The 16918-nt window shown below is 52.2% G+C and overlaps 1 protein-coding gene across 5 annotated transcripts in view; it reads right to left on the reverse strand.

The window, feature by feature from the left end:
• The window catches only part of IGSF21 (immunoglobin superfamily member 21), a 375328-nt gene that overhangs the window by 21855 nt on the left and 336555 nt on the right, over positions 1-16918 (reverse strand). For all 5 annotated transcript variants that reach the window (XM_084787969.1, XM_084787966.1, XM_084787970.1 and 2 more), the window contains exon 4: positions 13083-13201. In XM_084787969.1, coding sequence (XP_084644095.1) covers positions 13083-13201 — 119 coding nt within the window. The remainder of the gene's footprint in view (positions 1-13082; positions 13202-16918) is intronic.

Below are 16918 nucleotides of genomic sequence, written 5' to 3' on the forward strand. Positions count from 1 at the left end.
CTAGGAATCTGGCTACTCCCAGTTGCATCTTAACTCTGCCACATAACAGCTAGGTGACATTGGCTGGTCACTTATCCTCCTTGTGCCTCCGTCCCCTCTTCTGTAGAGTGGGCTTTATATTCTGTTGTCACATGGGCTCTGCAGGGTTCCGCAAACCACTATGTAAAGTATTGAGACCTTGCACCTGCTAAGCGCAAGGCTGGTACTGCTGCCCATCTCTGACTGCCCCTCCCGTGGGCCAGCATCCAGGGGTGTTCCCTGACTGTGGTGGGTTGAATAAAAATGGCACCCGTAGGCTTGTATATTTGAATTCTTAGTCAGCCGAAAGTGGGGCTATTTGAAAGGTTTAGAAGGATTAGGAGGTGTGGCCTTGTTGGAGGAAGTGTGTCACTGAGGAGTGAGTTCTGAGGCTTCAAAAGCCCATGCCAATCCCAGAGTCTCTTTCTCTCTGCCTATGGGTCCATGATGTAGAATTTTTGTCTACTGTTCCAGTGCTTGCCTGCATGCTGCCATTCTCCCCACCATAGCAATAATGGGCTATACTTCTGAAACTGAAGCAAGACCCTGATTAAATGCCTTCTTTGAGTTGCTCCCTCAATTATGATGTCTCTTCATAACAAAGGAACAATGGCTTAAGATACTCCTGAGAGGTGTATCCTACCCTTCCCTTCCTCCATCTGGCACCACAGGATGCTTCTACCAGCTAGAGTCAGCACCACCCAAGAAGAGACTTCTGTCTGGGATGCCCACATCCCTCAGCTTTCACCTTTGACTTCACCCCTTTCCTGTTCTTCCAGGAACCTACCTTCCTGTCTGGCTCCCTATCAGTCATAGACTCTCTGACAAAGAGGCTGGGCCTTCCAGGCCTGTGTCAGTCCTGTAGCTTGGAGGTCAGGCCACGGGTGGACACAGCATCCCTTGGAATCTTTGGACCTCAGTTTCCTTTTTCTATAAAATGGAGATAATCCTACTTGTCTCCTTATGTTAGCTGCTGTGAGAACACTGCTGAAGAACCTCTGCCCATGGCTTGCCTAATCATGAGCCACAGCCAGCCAAGGCATTCATGAGTGAGAGTGAATGAAGGGCCTCCCCCGTACAGAGAGGGAAACCAAATCCAGGAGTCCACTGTAGCCAGATTAGCATTCAAGACCGTGAGCCCCAGAATGAGGCCACTTGCAGTGTGATCTTGGTTTCAGCTTCCCTTTCAATACACGGTGCGGTGCGAGCGGGTGTTTCCCCAGCCCACCTTCCGCACACTGCCAGCCTCCCACTGCTCCTGTTCCGGGCTCTCAGGCTACTCAGATGACTACGGGAACACTGAATCTGAACCTTCTGCTCTCTTTACACTCCTGAGCCGGAGGCACTGCTGCGTCAACATCACATATCACTGGTAATTAAGGGTCCTGTCCCAGGGAAGGGGGGGGGGTGCCTTACCTCTTGCCAGAGACACTAAATCCTGCTCCCGGGGGTGAGGGGAATAAAGCATTGCGCTGACCTAACACTTGTCAGGGTTTAACGGTGCTCCAGCGGACGTGCTCGGGTGGGCATCATCGGGAGATAGAGCATCAGATGCACCTCAGCTGACAGACGGGAGCACTGAGTGGCAAGACGTGGGAGGTGCAGAAATTCAGGGGACCCTGGAGGTTGCAGCCACTTGGTTGGACAGCTCAAGGGAGATGAGCTTCTTTTGTTTGCCTCGGGAAGGCAGGGTGGGTGTCTCAGCAGGAGGCCATATTGAGCCTTCTGCAACCAGGCTATCAGGCTTACAAGCAAGCTCTGCCACTGACTCACTGTGTGACGTTTGTGGTGATATGTAATGTTTCCGGACCTCAGTCTCCTCCTTGACTAAAGTGGGGGAGACCTGTGTCCCAAGGGTTATGAATTACTATATTTAAAGAGCTTGGGGCCAAGTCTGCACTGATAAGCACACCTACTTGACTGCCTCTTTATTGACATGGCCTCTCCGCTAGGTGGCGCTCTGTAGGGAGACTAGGGTTTGTCCCTTCAATGGAGCAGGTGCATAGTGGGGTGCTTGTGAAGATGATTTAAAGAGGGAGCTTGTGAGATGGGTGGACCCACGTCCTGTTTTCTCCCTCTTGTGCGCTGAGTTCTCTGGGGAGGTGGGGGAAGCCATGGGTTCTGTGATTCCGGGAACTGTCTGCGGTGGAGGCAGTTAAAGCAATTTCCCAAGCCACACCCAGTGTGGGCTTCCATGCCTTAAGCCTTAAGCCTCCTTTGGAGGAAAAAAAAATGGCATCAGAAAGTAACTGAGTGTAAGCTCGGCGCTCCCCCCTCAGGAACTGACTCAGTTTCCTCCTCTGTAAAATAGAAACCTGTGGGCTTCCAGGCTGCCATAGTGCCTGCTGACATCGTGCCTGGGAACCTCATGCTCGCCATGTTGAGAAGAGGTCTGGTGTCTGGTGGGGATGACTCTTCATCCAGTGGCCATCTGACTGGCCTGCTGCCCATGGCTGGATATCTATTGTCCCATTTGTCCTGTAAGGGGCTCAGGAGGATGAGCTAGGTGGCTGATGGGACGTGTTGAGTCTGTTCTAGGTGCGCAGTGGACTGCTGTCAAGGGCGCTCCAACTTGGCAGGCCTGTGTTCAGAGAGGACGGGTGGGGATTCAAGGAGCCTGGGCAGAAGGCGGGCAGCAGGCTCAGACCTTTAGGGATGAAGCTGGGAAGTGACTGCCCTTGATAGATGACTCGGTTTACTCCAAAGTGCTCCTCTGAGCTCAGACCCATCTGTCTGCCTGTTCCACGCTGGTACTCAGCCGGTGGCTTTGGTAACTGGGAGGCCCATGGGCAGCTGGGCGGGTGGAAAGGGCATTAGTCCTTCTCCAGACCCCAGCTGGTTCCAGGCACTCAAGACAACAGTGTCAGGCTCTAGGCATGCTTGTATCCGGCTTGGACGGTCTTAGCCTATCCTGCCTGAGTCCTCTGACTGCATCCATTGCTCTGGACCCTCATAGCAGCCCAGCCCAGCCTCTATCTCAGGCCCTGCACTGCTCATCTAGCTGTCCACCTTAGGAGATCTATCTGGTTGAGAGGAATGGAGACCCGGGGAGGTGCCTGGGCATTCTGTCTCCACCTCATATCCAAGAGGCTGAGGGCACTGCATGACATCTCACAGTTGTCCCAGGGCCTTCTCAGATGAACAGCTCAACCCTGTACCTGGTCTTGCCAGGCATCTCAGGCCTGTCTCCTCTCTCCAGTTGGTCTCCATGCCTGGGGGCTGCTGTGCAGAATGGTCCCTCATGCCTGGATGCTACTATGTTTACTGTTCAGCCCTAGGGCTGGCATGTGTGTTCTCTGCCTTCTTATGCCTGCTCTGCCCCCATCACAATGGCAGTATGTGTTATGTGAGCGGAACACTTCCTGTTTGAGCAGGCTGAGCATTTCCTGTCCACTTATGGTCACCATGTTGTCTGTGCCTTGTAGCAGGCTCATGAGAGAGGAAACCCAATTGAAGGATAGAATATCTACTGGGAGAGGGAGTAACAGGGAGACTGGAAGGGATGAGTTTGGGTGGGGTGCTGGCTCCAAACTCTTCCAACTCTTGGCAGCCAACACAGCCAACACCCTAGGAGGGGACAGAGTTGCCACCATCCTGCTGAGAGATCTGCCCCTGACTGTTATCAGCTCATGCAGCTGTCACCTGTGCCCAGCCCCTTCAGCAGCTGATGCTAGGGTGGGGGGTGGGTGGCTGGGGGAATGAAGGGGGGCGGCTGGAGAGCTGAGGGGTGGGAGGATGGAGGGAGTGCTGGCTAAAGAGTAGGGAGGGAGAGATGCCTTTCCTGTGAGCCTGGGGCACAGGGCTTGATTTATTTGATGGTCACATGCCACACCCCAACAGGAGAGATGCTGTTATAACCCCCACTTAGCAGACAGAAAGACTGAGTCACAGGGAAAGAAAGCCTGGGTTATATGAACATGGGAGAGGAGAGTACTGGGTTAATGATCCATCAAGGTCACTGGGGATCTTATCTTGGCCCCTTCTCCCTTATTGGTCTCTTGGAGCCAGGCCACAGGTGTGGTGTGACACCCCCCCCCCAAGCCCCTTTGTGTCGCCCCCTTGATGAACTATCCCCTTCACTGTCTGTACAGGTCTTCCGAAGGAAATAAGACAAGAACACTCCTGCCCTCCACACTCATCTCTCATCCATGTGCCTTTAGAGAGAGCCCACTCTCCTGGCTTCTACACTAGCGCCTTCAGTGATTCGCCACCTTCCTAACACGATGACCCTTTAATACAGTTCCTCATATTGTGGCGACCCCCAACCATAAAATTGTTTTTGTTGCTACCTTATAACTGTGATTTTGCTTCTGTTACGAATCGTAATGCAAATATCTCTGATATGTAAGATATCTGGTATGCAACCCTTGTGAAAGGGTCCTTCAACCCCCAAGGGTGTCACGACCCACAAGGTTGACCCACTGTTCTAACCCTGCTCAGCCTTGCATCCCTGGGCACATCTTCACAGCTTGGCTTTCCTCTTCATGAGACAGGAAAACAAATACAGACCTCACTTATTAGGCTGTTATCCCAAATCCAGCAGGTGCTGAGCCATGCCTGGTAGCTAATAAACACTCAGCAAACAGCCTGAGGAATGGGTAGAAAATTTATGCCCAAACGCAAAGCCCTCCGTGCCTCTCATAATGAGTATGTCGGCTCCAGACACACGGCAATCTAACCGAGGGCAGTTCTCCAACTGGGGATTGATTACCCAGATGCCTCCTTCTGCAGTCTGGGGGACATGAAATGTTGGTTTGCCCCTAACCCAGCGCAGTAGGAAGGGAGGCATTGGGGCAAAAGACAGGACTAAAAGCTTCTAAACCAGGAGGTAGGAACTGGGGTTCACAGCCTGACTACCCAGCACATCTTGGTTCTGCGTTCTCCCCAGTTCTCTGCAGTGCTGGCCTGGATCCCAACCTGTCACATCCTCCTCCTCTGTGGAGCTCCCAGCCTTGGCTCTTTGGGTCTGTACTTTAGAGATTGCTTAGGGCTGGTTTACAGTAATTAGCCTGTGTCCAGCGGGTGGCTCATCCCCTGAGGCTCTTAGACAAAGGCTAGAGCCCCTAGATCATTTTCTTCCCAGCAGGCGTCCTGGGTTGTATAGTCCTGCAGCTGTGAGTCCTGCCTTTCTGTAGCCCCTGCCAGGAACCTCAGAGAGGGGCAGTGCTGCCACCCGCTAGTGGACTGTGCCTCCCTCCCACTCCCAACTCCTTCTCCCACCCCAAGCCTGGGGGGCAGGGAACAGTTTTATGCAAGTCACCACACCTCTCAAGAAGCACCATAGGCTCATACATTTGAATGCTAGGTTCCCAGGTGGTGGAACTGTTTAGGAAGGATTAGGGGTGTGGCCTTGTTAGAGGAGGTGTCACTGGAGGTTGCCTTTGAGGTTTTAAAACACTCAGCACTGTGCCTAGTGTCTCTTTCTCCCTTCCTCAAGGATGTATCTCAAGATAGGAGCTTCTAGATCTGGCCTCAGTGCCATGCTTGCCTGCTTGCTGCCATTCTCCCCACCATGATGGTCATGGACCATCTGAAACTGTAAGCCCCAATTAGTTCTTTCTTCTGTAAGTTGCCTTGGTCGTGGTGTTTTGTCGCAGCAACAGGATAATAATTAAGACAAGAGGAAACTACGTGGGGACTTATCCGGAGCTGGGAAACAGAAAGAAGAGTGCCAGGAGCTGGGGTGGGGGTGGGGAGTCTCAGTAGGTGGGAGCTGAGGTAGGGGTGGGGAGTCACATGGGCAGGAGCTCGGGTGGGCGTGAGGAGTCTCAGTGGGCGGGAGCTGGGGTGGAGGTGGGGCGTCTCAGTAGGTGGGAGCTGAGGTGGGGGTGAGGAGTCACATGGGCGGGAGCTGGGGTGGGCGGGAGCTGGGGTGGGCGGGAGGAGTCTCAGTGGGCGGGAGCTGGGGTGGGGGTGGGAAGTCTCAGTGGGCGGGAGCTGGGGTGGGGGTGGGGAGTCACATGGGCGGGAGCTGGGGTGGGCGGGAGGAGTCTCAGTGGGCGGGAGCTGGGGTGGGGGTGGGGAGTCTCAATGGGCAAGCTTGCTTTTTGGATAAACATGAAGATCTGAATTTGGATCCCAATACCCACATAAAAAGCCAGGTGTGGGGGTTGGAACAAGCACAACAGTTAGGCGCTTACTGCTCCTCCAGAGGACCTATGTTTAAATTCCCAACACCACATCAGGTGGCTCCCAACTGCCTATAACTACAGCTCTTGGGAGAATCAGGTGCCATCTGGCCTCTGTGGATACCTGCATGCAGATGATACACATAAACTCATGCAGGAGCCACACCAAAATTAATTAAATAATCACACTTAAAAACAAAAACAAACAAACAAAAAACAAAAGCAAAAAACAAGCCAAGTGTGTGAGAAACATTTTTTTTTCTCTCTTGGCTTGCCCACCAATACTCCATAAACCACCTGCATTTTTCCCAAGCCCTGGACATTTCTTCCCCCTTCCGTACATCAGATGGTGAGGCACAGCTCCCATCAATGGGGTGTTACAGTCACCATCTGCGTGAGAATCAAAGCTAAGAGAACTTCTCACCCGAGAGTGTTTGCTAACCATGCTGGGAGAATTCAGTGGGATGGACAGTGTGCTGCAGGAATTTGCTGGGACATCTGGACCCCGCCCTCTCACCATCAATAAAAATAACTCAGCGTGCACTGTCTGCCCGATGAGAGAGCTAAAGTCATAAAACCTCTTAGAAGAAAAATATGTGGTAAATTGTGCCTGGCATTAGCCAAGGGCTCCCTAACTGGGGCACTAACAACACAGTGATAAAAGAAAAGCAGATAAAAACAGAAGGCTGGAATCAAAGCCTTTCGTTCTCCAGAGGTCATCCTCCTGAAAGTGAAGCCCACACAATGGGTGTGGGATATGCAGATCAGATAGCGGGTGAGGAATTTCTGTCTAAGGAAATCAAGGGCTCTCAGTTACACAACATAGGAGCAAAGGCTTTGCCCAGTCCCTGGGACGATAGGACATGGCCAAGAGCCTCCTGCAGGGGGCGCAATTCAAACCTGCAAGGAAGTGCACCTCCCACCTCTGCCTTTTAATAACAAGTGTTGCCAAGAACTTGAAGGAGCTGGGTTCCTCATATGCTGCTAGGAAGCATAAGATGGACATGTTGAAGTCTCACATAATCCCAGTGCTTGGGAGGCTGAGGCAGGAGGATTGCTGTGAGTGAACGGTAGCCTGGGTTACAGACCGAGACCTTGTCTCAAAAACACCAAACCAAATGAAACAGTAAAAAAAAAAAACAAAAAACAACAAAAAAAAAAAAAAACCTCTACACAAATCCCTCAAGCCCATACAGCGACAGTGAGAGCTTTGCACTATTCCCTTAAGAGGTCATGTGTGGCTTCGCCAAATTTGACTCAGCACTTTTCTTCCAGGTGCACAGAGGAGAGAACAGAAAGGATGCCCACACAAGCACTTGCGCATGGGTATTTACAGCAGCACAAGGTGGAAATAACCCAACGCTCTCCATAGGCAAAAGATCCACAAATAAATCCATATGGTCGGACTCTACTCAATACTAAAAAAGAATGAAGTGTTGACACATGGCATGCCACATACTGTGAGAAGAGTAAGGAAAGGAGCCAGCCACGAAGATCTATATATGCTGTATGATCCTGGGTGTGTGAAATATCCAGCATAAGGCAGGCCCAGGGGAAGTGACTGTGTGGCCACGGCCACAAAGTTTTTCGGGAGGGAGTGACGGGAACATTCTAGAACTGACTATGGTGGTGGCTGCAGGGACCTGACATTAAATGGGACACCATGAATGGTGGTGTGTGAGTTATCACTTAATAAAACCATTGTGTAAAACAGGAAGGTGGGTGAGGGTGAACACCAGCCACAATCCACAATGAAAGCTGCACAGAACACTCTGGGAAACAAACAAGCTAGTGTGCAGGTGTCACACACACTAGCAATGCTCTTGGGGGGTCCCACATGGGGAAGGCATCACACTTTGACTCTGGGGTCCAAAAGTTCACTCCGTCTGCCACCCTCGTTGGAGGGCTCTAAAGAGAGGGGGAAGAATCCCTGAGAGGAAGGTTGTCTGCTCTTGCTCTTGCTAGAGTCTCACGTAGCCCAGGCTGGCCTCAAAGCCCCTATGTAGCCGAGGATGACCTTGAAATTCTCATGTTCCTGTGTGCCGGGATTATAAGTGGGTACCATCATGTCTTGTTCCCTAGGCCATCCCTCTGCCCACTGAGCAATTTCCTTAAGAGGAGTCCTCTTGTGGAACCACCAGGGCCTGTTCCTCTGGATTCCCACTGCTTGGTAAACTGCCTTCCGAGTGGGTGGTTCAGTGGTTAGCATAGAGGTGACCCTCCTAAGCCCCTGTTGCCTGCAGATTCAGATGTAGAACTCTCAGCTACCTCTCCAGGAGCGCGCACGCGCGTCTGCCTGTGCGCTGCCGTACTTATCGCCATGACGATAAAGGACTAAACCTCTGAACTGAAAGCCAACCTCAGTTAAATGCTTTCTTTTATAAGAGTTGCTGTGGTCGCGGCGTCTCTTCGCAGCAATAAAACAAGACCGAGACTAATAGTTATGGCATAGGGTAAAGCTTTGTCCCCTACCATACCCCCTATTTTCTGGCTAGGGAACCCAGGCAAGTGACCCCACCTTTCTGTTTCACTCTCCGTCAAAGGGAAAGTGGCAGGGTTACCTCTTCAAGCTCCCGAGAGTCCTCAAGGGAACACGTGAACAGCTGAGCCTGGTGTGTTTCCCACACATTGCCATTTGACTATGTTGCTGGGAACACAGAGCAGTGGCATCCGAATCACTGCCTCCTCCCTCCCTCCTCCCTCCTCCCTCCTTTCTCCATTACTGCCATGATTTGATACTGTTTCCCCAAACATATGGTGATGTCCTAAGCCCTATTCCCCAAGTGTGACCTTACGGTTGTCATGCCCGGTCCCGTGCTCTGTTTGGAAGGATGGGGATGAGAGAATGGGAAGGGAGGCAGTGTGAAGGTTTCCTCCCCCTCTCCCAGGACCCTACATCCTCGCCCAGGTACCGCAGCCCCACTTGACTGTAGTAGAGTTCAGCACTGGATGCTCCAGCCTAGGCTCTGTGAGTAAGGCCTCTGCCCTATACCCAGGGCGGTAGGTATTTGGGTTACAGACAACCTATGTCAAAAGGATGGGTGTTCCCTTGGGAGTCTGGGTGGAGCTGGGTAGGCTGCTAGCTGTGGACAAGGCAAGCCGCATAGGACCTCCTAGCACCAGACTCTGGCCCTCCCACAGCAGTTCTATTAACTCTCAGGGTCTCTGTTCCCTGCTCTATAAAACAAGGACAACGGGAGCCTGTAGGAGCCCTGGTAGGGTCAGGTGATCAGCCTTGAGCACTGAGCTGGGACCAGCACAAACAAGATGCCGTGACCTGTGGCTGAGGTGCTGCCCCTGGCCACTCAGGAGGAAGGCGGCAGCTTTGGTGGGGGGCGAGGAGCTGAAGCCTCATTATGTTTAATTGCTTGTAACGCAAGCCCCTTAGCATGCTCACCCCCGTGACCTGCTCCTCCAGGAAGCAGCCTCACCATCTCCTGTGACTGTGTGTAACACATTCCCAGAGCCCAGCACGCAGCTCTCAAATTGGCTCACAATTTGTCGGCAGCTTGGATAAAAAACATTTTAATGGTTGTGTGCAGCACACACCCTCGGTGTCGCTCACGGGCCTCCCAAATGTCTTCCCTGGCCGCATAGTGGGGTGTGATAGGCGTGAAATTGCAGCTACTCTCTCAGTTTCTTCTCCACCCAGAGGCCTCTGTGAGTAGCTGTGGTGGACTGACAGTGCACCAGTGGCCTTGGTGGGGGTGGCATGGGCCCAGCCCACAGCCCACTATCCTGGGAGACCCTCTGTGCTCCCAATCTGGGGTTCTGTCCTACCTCACTATTAGCTGTTGGGTACTAACAAAGCAGACCCAGGCATTGAATGACCTCTTCTCACTTGGAGGGTCTCTGAGACCATGAGAAAGGATCTGGGTGGCGTCACAGGACAAGCCTAGATCATGAAGGCCTGTGATTTTGGAAACCAAACATATTTGAAGAAAGTCATTGAGTTAGGAGGAAGCATAATTTAAAAGCCCTCTCAGGGCTGGGGGATGGCTCAGTGGTTAAAGAGCTTGATGTGGCACAAGCGTGAGAACTAAAATTCAAATCCCCGCCCCCTCAGTGCACGTAAATGCGGGGTAGGTATGGTGGCCCACTGGGAATTCCCCAGAAACAAGCTGGATAGGCAGAACAGTCATATCAGCAAGCTCTGGGTTCGATTGAGAGACCCTGACTCCATGAATAGAGTGGAAGAGCGATTGAGGATGACTGTCAATATCAGCCTTGGCTTCCGTATGCAGGTGCACCCACATACATGCACTCTTCACACATGTAAGCATGTATGTACACACATACACGCACACACACACACACACACACACACACACACACACACATACACACACAAATTTAAAACTAAGGTGAAAACTTCTTTGGGCTGGATAGACAGCTCAGCGGTTAAGAGAACCTGCATGCAAACGTGAGGCCTGGGGTTCAAATCCCAGCACCCCCTGGAAAAGCTGGATAGGTTCTGAATGTGCCCAGCATGGAGGGCAGAGAGAGGACTGCTGGGGCTTGCTGGCTGCCAGCCTAGCTAAAAAACTCAAGCTTCTAGTTCAGGGTCAAAGAGACCCTGCCACTGGGTGGACGACACCCGATACCTCCGTCTGGCCTCTGTGTACACATGGGCAAGGACACATAACAACAACACAGAACACAGATGCGCCGATACGTCATCACATCCTCCCCAGTTTTGGTTGACAGTTGCTGAGTCACTGGGTGCAGACATGGCAGAAAGGAAGAGATGCTATCATAGTGACAGTGTGGGTGGGTGGTGTGTGATGTCACTAAAGGGAAGACTTCCATAGCTGGCACATCCAGTGTGGGCAGCCGCTGCCCATCTCAAGGCTACAGGAGACCCTGGCTCCTCCTCCAGGACAAGGTGCAAAGACAGGTGGACCCCAGAGTCACAGATGGGTGCACTCTAGAGAGAAGGCCCTGGCAGGCCAGGTAGGTGGAGCACTCTCACTGCTCTCACCATTCCCAAAGGCACCCAGACTTCCAGAACTTTCACTTCTCAGATGACTCAAGGTTCTGAGGAGCCATGAACACTGGTCAAACAGAGAGGCGTCTACAAAATGTTCCTCATAAAGCCAGGCATGTGGCTCAGTGGGCGGAGTGCTCGCCTTGCACATATGAAGTCCTGGGTTCAATTCCCGGCATCTCATAAACCAGGCATGGTGGCACATACCTGCAATCCCAGCGCTGGGGAGGTAGAAACAGGAGGATTGCAAGTTTAAGGTCACCATTGGCTAGACAGAATCTGAGGCCAGCCTGAGCTACATGAGATCCTGTCTCAAAAACAAAAACCAAGCAAGGTTCAGCATAGTCTTTCCTTCCTTGTTAGCTACCAGACTGGAATGGTATGATGTGTGGGTATGTGCAAGCACCCTAGGTAAGCTCCGGGTGGCTGCAGAGGGACTTGGCCTCCTAGTTAACAGTCTCTTCTTTGGCAAGTTCTCTTTACTACCATCTTGCTCTACTGTCCCTTCCAGCATCTGTCACAGTCACCTGCCACTTTACCACTTCATCCGCACACCTGGCTCACACACCTGCGCCACCAACTCACCAACGACAGGAACTCCATCCTGTTCAAAGTTTTTCCTTCTTTCTGGACCCAGAGAAGGTGCTCTGGACGTTTCAGAAACGTTGAATGAGTAACTAACGGGGCCCTGGATCTCTCACTGGCCTGGGAGACCCCGGATGGTGCAGGCTGAGCAGAGTTTCTTCCCTGGTGTGGCTAGTGGGGAGGGGGCGCTGAGCACTGAGCATGCTCTGTCTGAGGAGGCAGCCAGTCTTCCCAGCTATGCCACCTCCTCCCCAAGCTTCTATGACGGGATCAATGTTGCTTCCGAGGTCTGGCCTTGGGAGGTTTTCAATTTCCCTAGATCGAGGACTTTCCGCAGGGCCTTTGTGCTCTCATTGATTGCCAGAATACAGGAGGCTTTGTTGCCCTGACAAATATTATTTGGTAAGAAAAACAAGAGACACAGAGGCTGGGTCAAGGCCAAGCCCCAGCATGCCTGCAGAGGAGCAGCAGGAGTGACGGTTCACTGGGCAGGAGGAATCGCGCTGGTGGAATTTCCCGTGACCAGTCACAGCAAGGCCTTGGCCTCTCCAGCAGGGAAACTGAGGCTTGGTCAGGCCTGATTCAGCCAATGACGCAACAACTGGACACATGCCAGTATTACCGTCCCCTGTCACAGATGTGTAAATGGAGGTACAGAGACGAGTGAGAACCCAAGAGGCCCCACACTCAGCCCAGAATGTTTTCTAACTCGATGAGCTTTCAATCCCCCCAAACCCTGAAAAGCACAGAAGGAGTCTTGGGGGGGGGTAATGTCACAGCTGAGGCTCTGGGTCCCCTCCCTGGAGGCTCCTGGGCAGTCACCCCCTGTGGAGGATTCTCCCAGCACCTGCTCTTCGAGCCTTCTATTGATACTGCCTTGGCCTCAGATGGGGATCAGGGCTGCAACAGCTACAGGCTCAGGGCCTCCCGCTGCTAGCCCTACCACGCCTTAAGGGTTCTAGGTGGCTTAAGAGATCAACATCCCTTGCCAACCTTCTATAAATGTGGCTCAGGGGCTGTGGTAGCCGGCTGTCCCTGGACACCAGTCATTCTTCCCTCGGTGACTCCTTTAGTCCAATCAACCAGCAGCTCTTCACAAACCTAGGCCATGAAGACTGGGGTATGAAGCCGACTCTGGGTCCTTCAAGGAGCCGTGAAGGGAATGGGTTTCTAATGAAAGGCCACTGGGGCTGGGTCTCACGGTCACAGCTTGCCACAGCCTGGCCTTTTCCTTCTTCCAGGAAAGGGCAGTAGTTAGGAGAGAGGCCTTTAAATTTACCATAAGGATTCAAGATGTCTCAGGCTAGCCTGCTTGTGTGTTAATGCACACAGCCACATCCCTCCTTCTGGGGACACTGACTCACCCATGACGTTGAGGAAGATGTTGCCTGAGGCGAGGACCACCTTCTCCCTTGTGGCTCGGTCGTAGATGCCCACGTGGCACTCATAGGGACCATTGTCTGAGATCCGAACTTCAGGCAGCCTGCGGGGGGGAAGCAGATGAAAGGGTAAGGCTGGTATTTCAGAGCTGAGTAAGCAGCGCTGCGGGAGGTCAGCCTCAGTACCAGTCCAGGCTCTACTCATCCACTCTACAAAGGCATTGCACACCTGTGGTCTAGACCTGGAGGGAAAATGGCACTTGTGCAACAGCCATGGTATACAGGCTCTGCGCCTGGCACTACAGTGAGGGATGGGGAATGTTTGTTCAGCCTGAGCCAAATCTGTGCCCCAGAACAGCTGCCATGCTGGTCATGGGCCACTCTCAGGATGTCCTGTGGGTGACGCAGGTTTAGAGGGGCTGGGCTTAGAGAGGCCTGGCCCCATTCGTTCCTCACAACCACCATTGTCTTAGCTATTGTTTTATTGTTGTGAAGAGACAGCATGACCAAGGCAAGTATGGAAGAGAGGATTTAATTAGGGGTTCGCTTACAGTTTCAGAGAGCTAGTTCATGACCATCATGGCCCTGGAGCAATAGCTGAGAGCTACTTACACCCTCATCTGAAGGCAGGAGGGGGAGAGGGCAGGCGGGAGGAGGCGGTGGGATCTGGCATGGGCTTTTGAAACCTCAAAGCCCAACCTTAGTGACACCTCTCCTCCAACAAGGCCACACCTCCTAATCCTTCCCAAATAGTTCCACCAACTCAAGGGACAGCATTTAAATATATCAACCTGTGGGACCATTTTTATGCCACCCTCCACAGCCATGGTGCAGTGCAGGGAGTGGTCATGACATCCTATAAACTGAGAGACTAAGGCATGGGATAGTCATGACTGCCCCACTGTGTACAACAAAAATTGCCACCGTGAGACCATGGAGTCCTGTCTTTATACTGCCAAGGGGCTATTTTATACCCAGCCCTAAGGACACCACAGTAAACAAAAGTACATCCCAAGGAATCCCTCACTCTGGTGGACGGGGGCACGGGGAAGCTGGCAAACATTCCACATGCATGCTACAATATGTGTGCTCAGCACAGTCTGAGCTGAGGGGAAGTGCTCTGCCTTCAAGGTCCCCAGCCCCGGGGTGTAGGAGTCCCCTCAAGTTTCCCTTTTGCCTTTTCACTGGAAAGGTTCAAGAGCAATATCTCAGGTTTTGTTTCTCTTTGACGTTGGTCTTGGGCCTGGAGAGATAGCTCTGAACTTCTGCAGAGGACCTGCATTTGGGTCTCAGCATCTACACTGGGCCGTTTATAACAGCCTATAACTCCAGCTCCAGGAGTATCTGGCACCTCTGGGCCCTGTGAGTACCTAAACTTATGTGCATACCTGCCCCAGACACAGACGCACATAAGAAAATTAAAAAAAAAAACAAAAACAAACACAAATGAACAACCTTGGGGGTTGGGAAAGATGGATCAGTGATTAGGAGCATGTGTTGCTCTTGCAGAGGACCCAGATCTGATTCCCAGCATCTACATGGGAGCTCACAACTGTCTGTAACTTCAGTTCCAGAGGATCTGACGCCCTCTTCTGGCTGCCATGGGTGCTACATACACATGGGGTACACACAAAATGCACGTAAAACACTCATATGCTTACAATTTAAAAACTAACCTAAAAAAGTCTTAAAGAGGGTCTCCCTTAAAGCGTGTCACTGTTTCCTCATAGCACACAGACAGTTGAAGGCAGGCTGTCAACCAATCAGAGTGCTGGAGTTTCAATAAAACTTTATTCGTGGCCACCCAGCAAGCTTTGTGCTGCTCAGGACTTTCATGTTACAGAGTAGACTTAAGCTTTTCTTTTTCTTCTCCATCCATTTAAGATTGTTTTTTAAAAAAAATTCTCAGTTCATAAGCTGTGGGTAAACAGACCAGAGTCTGATAGCTCTACGGAAAGATCTAGAACCTACAGGGCCTAAAGGGTCAGATCACACTACAATGAGCTGATATGCTATTCTTTTTTCTTCCTGGAGGGTCCAATCAGAACTGTGGCAGCTCTTTTCTGCCATCTAGGTGGCAAAGAGCTCTGAGAACCAAGTTTAAATGATGCTTCCCCCTGTGTGGAACCTATGGGATTCTGGGGAAGCCACACCTTTGAGCATCCACTTTCTCATTTAAAAGAAAAATGGTGATGGCACATCCTAGGACCACAGTGAAGATAGCCTTCAATAAACACTCGAAAGTGCTGCACACACCTGCTCAGAGGCTGTGGGAGGCCCTCAGCCTGTGGTGCTCCAAGAAGGAAGAGGCACTTTGAGCAGCAGGAGCCTCACCCTGGTACTAAGCTGGACAAATTCAAATTTCATCAAATCCCAGCCTCTGCTGGCCTGTTTCTGAGGATCCTGTGTCAGTATCCATCGTCACATTCCCAAAGCGGGCAGAAACCCAGGGGAGACACCCACATTTGTTCATGGTCTTTCCCCCACTTAACCAGCCCAGCCCGTAGGGGATGGAGAAGCCAGAGTCAGCTCCAGGATCTTCCTGGGCGCCACCCCCTATCTCCCATCCTCCCCCATCTGGGAAGGTCCCTTGCATGTGACCCTTCATCCCCCCTCCCTCCCTTCTCTGCCTGCTCCAAGCCTCTCTTTCATTTGTTTGTGATGAGCAGTTTAACCTCAGGTTCCAGGCTGCCTCAGCTTCTTTTGCTCCTGAGTCACTTCAATGCACTCCGCACACCCCCACCCCCACCCACCACCCCTGTTGCCACTCCCCCCACCTGGGCTCTCAGCCTCTTCCTAAACAGTTGTCACTTTGAGCTGAGCCAGCTCCCCTAGCAGCCCCTCCCTTGCACAGCACCCAGCACTCATTAGCATAAACAACACCCTCATTTCCATAGACTACACAGAGGTTGCCATCTGGTCTCCTCGCTGTCAGGAAGGACTGAAGTGTGAGGAGTGCCCTTTGGGGGGTGCGGGGGGTGGCGGGGTGGGGGGGGGGAGATGCCACCGCACCGCCACCCCTTCTTCTCCTCCTCCCAGAAGGAAGTGCCTTGACAGTGGGAACAGCAGGGAACCTGTCTCCCCTGGGAATGATTTTCTTTGTAACACCGCTAGATTGGGAACAGCAATGTACTTGCTGCGCATGGCAGCTGAGTGACAGCCACCTTAAGTGACATGTTTTGGCTATCCTCACAGGTGTCTATTATGCAGCCGGCCCGCTTAAGTGGCTTTCGAGGGAGACAGGTGCAGGGGGCGTGTAAAGAAACAGGCTCAGGAGACTGGGGTGTAGCCAGAGGCTCCTGGGTGATGTCACCAGATAGTAGGGACACGGCTGACGCACAGGTGGAGATGCAGGTGACCACCCCACGGGTTGTCTGTGCAGACGGAGCTGTGTGATCTCAGCACTGGGGGCGCGTTTGGGAAGCACTCTGCTGATGACACGCTCAAGTAACGGTAACACGAGCAATATGCCGTGTGGGTGACATCTCACAGGTGGTGTGGAAGACAGCTCAGTGGACCCGTGGCTTGGTGCTTTTAAGAAAAGACAGCTTCCCATCTGGGTCTCTTCCTACAGATTCACTTGGTGCTCCAGGTTTCTTCATGCCTGGCTTGGCCATTAACCTACATCATCCAATGGGTGCATGCTTGACAGCTCTTGCTCCATGGTCCCAGGCAGTGAGTGCTCAGGTCCTGGGTGTCCACCTGGTCACAGGTCCTGAGCTACACGATTACCCTTTCTTCACTGTGTCCCTACTCCTCATTCTCGCCTGAAGCCAAGCAGGGTTCAGAATTTTTTTTTTTAAAGATTTATTTATTCATTA

This window comes from Acomys minous, assembly GCF_964271855.1.
Source record: "Acomys minous genome assembly, chromosome: 6".
In the NCBI taxonomy this organism is placed as follows: Eukaryota; Metazoa; Chordata; class Mammalia; order Rodentia; family Muridae; genus Acomys; species Acomys minous.